A 4,380-nucleotide genomic window follows, 5' to 3' on the forward strand; every position below is an offset into this window, starting at 1 on the left:
CTTTGTCTTCAATAGAATAATGAGAAGCTTATGCCGATGACTTCATCACTAGTAGCCCTATAGTCTGGGAGCTGGGTGACCAAAAAATGACTTTTGTTTAGCAAAAGGTTTGAGGCTAAAATGTGGTTAGGGGGGGTATGACACACACGAAAAGCCACGTCTGTCGACTGGCGGCCGGGGCGTTCAAGCGTGACGCGATCCCGAAGTCGGCGGGAACTGTAAAAAAATGTAACTTTGTTTAACAAGCCCAAATTTTTCTGGAAAGCAAGCTAACATTATGTCAATCAATAATCCCGGTAGACAGACGTCGATATCTGAGCCCTTGGGGGCAACAGACGTCGGTGTGTAACGGCTTTTCACGAACTGTCAGTCGTTATTTGATATCGGCAACGCTGTATCCAGGGCGCTTAATTCAAAAAATAATCTGGTTTTCGTGGGATAAATAAACAAAAAATTGCATTGAATTAAAAAAAACCTTGTTTGTATTTTTTTTCACGTATGCAATTATAATATCAATATTAAGCTTCTTAGTCATCCAACGGCAAGTCGGCAACGCCTTTTGTTTACAATTGTATGTTCCGTGCGTAATAGTATAATGACGTGATGAAATGAGTATCACGATATTGTTAACGTATTCCTTGAAAATGAAAGAGTTTCCATAGTCGAGTACAATGGAGAAAGAAACAGTCAAAGACAAAAGATGTGTTTTGCACATTGATAATCTTCCATCATCAGCAAATATTATTTTGTTTCAAGACTTCACTCTAAAAAAATGTCAAGATGCTGAACTTGTTCACAAATATCGTCTAAATAAGGGTACTTCATTCTACAAAGACATAGTTTTGCCTTCAGTTCCTGATCGTCATTCAGGTTATCATTCCAAATGTTATTCGAAATATACAGCTGTGTCAAGTGCTTCAAAGCAGAGAGTTGTTCAGCAAAAAGAAAGTGACGATACTCCTTCACCAGAAGCTTCAGCAGGTATACATATATTTTGCTTTTCATTGTTAATTTGTGCTTCTATAAGTTGTTTACTGTGTTTTGTAGAACCACTTCCAGAGGTTAATCATAACATTGGGAGACGGTCACTCAGGTCAAACAGACACTGAAACCGACAAAAGTTCTCATATTTTCCCAATAGTTTGTTTATTCTGTGAAAAGAAAGACAAGAAGATTTCAGGCAAAAGAGAGGTCCTTAATCAAATTTTAACAATAGAATTTCAAGAAATTGTTTGGAAGGAGGCTCAGATAAAACAAGATGATCAACTAATTCGAAAGATACTGGGAGTAGATTTAGTAGCCAAAGAAGGGCGGTATCACAATTCATGTAGGAAAACATATTCCTACCTAGCAGCTGTGATCAGTCGCCGCCTATCTGAACAATCCGAAAAGGCTACAAGCGACAGTCAAAGAAAATCCGCTATTAGAAAAAATGCTTTTGATTCAACAACATCTTATATTGAAGCCCACATTTTCGTAAACGAAGAGGTTTGTTATTCAATGTCCATATTAGTATATTGGTTTTCTTGTTAAATTAAACATAATAACTTGTTTGATCACTTAAGGTTCATCGATTTAATACCATTGCAGAACATTATACTATGGTGCTCGCTGAATTCGGATTTGATTATGAAGACTTAGCTTATGTCAGGAAGGATTTTTTCCTTGGAAAACTTCAAAATCATTTTGGAGAAAGGCTTAAAGTAATTCGTCACCCAACGAATGGTGTTGGGAAGATATTGTTTAAATCTTCATTACCTACGGATAAAGCTATAGTCACTACCTTTGAGTATTAAGGTAAAACGTACTGCGCAATATAAAACATTCAGTGAATATTTATCTTATAGCCTAATGTTTCATCTCAATAGGTAAAAGAAGTTGCCTTTCTTTTAAGGAATGAGATACAGAGATCCCCAGTCAACAAATTGCCAGAAGCTATTTCAACAAAGGATGTTATCGCAGGTGAAATTACTGTACCGACTCTAGTCCAAACATTTTTTGAAAATCTTGTCACGACTGGAGGAGATCGAAATAAGAAGCGGCCAATTTCCGATAACAAAAAGAGAAGAATTGAATCGTTGGCACATGATGCTATTTATGCTGTTACAAATGGAAGAATCATGCCCGCAAAGCACCTCCTTGTGAGCTTGTGAGCTTATTAACCCAATAACCAAGAAAATACGTATTCCAAATAATCAGAAAAGTGATAACTGTTAAATTAAAATAGTTTCTGAGTTTTAATAAACAGTTTTACTGAAAATAAGTAATTTATCCCACGAAAACCAGATTATTTTTTGAATTAAGCGCCCTGGATACAGCGTTGCCGATATCAAATAACGACTGACAGTTCGTGAAAAGCCGTTACACACCGACGTCTGTTGCCCCCAAGGGCTCAGATATCGACGTCTGTCTACCGGGATTATTGATTGACATAATGTTAGCTTGCTTTCCAGAAAAATTTGGGCTTGCTAAACAAAGTTACATTTTTTTACAGTTCCCGCCGACTTCGGGATCGCGTCACGCTTGAACGCCCCGGCCGCCAGTCGACAGACGTGGCTTTTCGTGTGTGTCATACCCCCCCTAACCACATTTTAGCCTCAAACCTTTTGCTAAACAAAAGTCATTTTTTGGTCACCCAGCTCCCAGACTAACAACCTTAAACTTTACCGAAAGAGAAAATGAAGAATAAGGAGACTAAGTAATAGCCATGCGAGTAGCAAGATGTAGGCGTTTCCCTACTAGCAGAGTTTTTCTTAAGAGATAAGAGAGTTTAAGGCAAAGGCAAAATCCACAAGTTGGATTCATGGAGAAAGTCGACCAACAAGAACAAAAGAGACAAAATAAAAAAATAAAACGATCTCGACTTGAACTATTTGTCTATGCTGCAGCCAAGGTTGCGATTGAGTCTTTTCTGAAAAATCTTTGGTACTTGACAGAGCAAGTTGTAGTGCTATCCATCTTTGATAGGCAATTAGATCCAGTATGAAGAAAAGGTATTGTAGTAAAGCTGTTATCTTTCCCATGTTCACAGACGTTTTCTCCGAGAAAAAGAAAAGATTATAAAAACCCATGCATTGCTGTACGACACCTTTTTTTTATATATCCCCCTGCGCGTGATTTAATTTTGGTCCAATAAGGTTAAAAAACAGAGCACATAGATAATATAGTTACTTTACAGATGTGAAGAGAGCAAAATAAAATACCCCAGAGAAATGGCCTTATGAATTAAATTCACGAAAAATTCACGATTTTTCGTGTTTTTTTTATGCGCGTGATCTAAATATTTTTTTAACTCATTCAAACTTTCAGGATATTTTTCGCACCCCAATCTCAAAGAGCAACCCGATCAAAATAAAGTCGAAATATTTAACACGACTAAGCCTATCTCTACAAATTGTTTTCATATTTTTTCAATACTCCGCTTAGAAGCCGAGATATTGCCAATTAAAATTTTGTAAAAAATTACCCAAAATTTCTTCGGTTTTTGGCCATGCCGGCCTTCATCCTGCAAGCCATCTAGCGCTGGCGATAACAACATTTCCCCCCTCTTTGTCTTAAGGTCTGTTGGGGTGGTCTCGCTCATAACGTCAGTCTACACCATCGAGAAGAGGGTGGTCAACCCCAAATGATCGTAAAGGAAGAACGTTGAGTTCTAAATCATGACATCGGGACATCTGGAAGATCTCTGTAATAATAAATATTCAAAAATAAATAAAAAAAGAGCCTTTTAACACATGAGATCCATAGAGGAAATTATAGATTAATATATCTGTTCCAGCTCTGTGTATATTGGTGTTGATCCGCTCTTAGCCGCAGGTAATTTTCTTTGACTGATATTTTGTCGTAGGGTCCTTAAGCAGTGTCAATTTGCTGTCACTTTTCATATCCCATAGTGACAAAACATGCCAAATTGTGCCCCAAACAATTCACCTCGGGCTCGTTCCATACCCCCTAACTTGTACCAGTGGTACAACACCTCCCTCGCAAGAAATCATACCATGAATCCGATCAAGCCAGTGCAAAAATCAGAATTATCAAGTGCCATCAAAGTCACTACATTAATGGATTATAAAGAAACATTCTTCAAACAAAAGATCAACACGGAAAACCACAGTCCACGACCCAGAACCCCTTGATACTCAGAGCTCATCGACCATTCATTCAACGTGCCCTGATCATCATCAACCTCATCTGCAAGCCAAAATCCTTCCTTTTACTACGCATCATCACAAATGGCCTTTATGAAGGCCCTAATAGACACTGTCGTTATATCCAGCATCATCATCGCAGAAAAGGAAACTCCTGGAACGTAAGGTACTGAAATAATTTCGTATCAAATGTAATCTCGCCATGTCCGAAGCATCGCTCAGAGGAGTGATC

General features: G+C 38.0%; 1 protein-coding gene across 1 annotated transcript; it reads left to right on the forward strand.

Annotated features, from left to right (window-relative positions):
• Positions 1 to 616: 616 nt before the first annotated feature.
• Positions 617 to 1,279, forward strand: LOC124348600. Its single transcript, XM_046798823.1, has 2 exons — positions 617 to 981; positions 1,048 to 1,279. The coding sequence occupies exons 1-2, from the start codon at positions 672 to 674 to the stop codon at positions 1,107 to 1,109; spliced, it is 372 nt and encodes a 123-aa protein (XP_046654779.1). The 5' UTR covers positions 617 to 671; the 3' UTR covers positions 1,110 to 1,279.
• Positions 1,280 to 4,380: the final 3,101 nt, after the last annotated feature.

This window comes from Daphnia pulicaria, chromosome 7 (assembly GCF_021234035.1).
Source record: "Daphnia pulicaria isolate SC F1-1A chromosome 7, SC_F0-13Bv2, whole genome shotgun sequence".
Classification (NCBI taxonomy): domain Eukaryota; kingdom Metazoa; phylum Arthropoda; class Branchiopoda; order Diplostraca; family Daphniidae; genus Daphnia; species Daphnia pulicaria.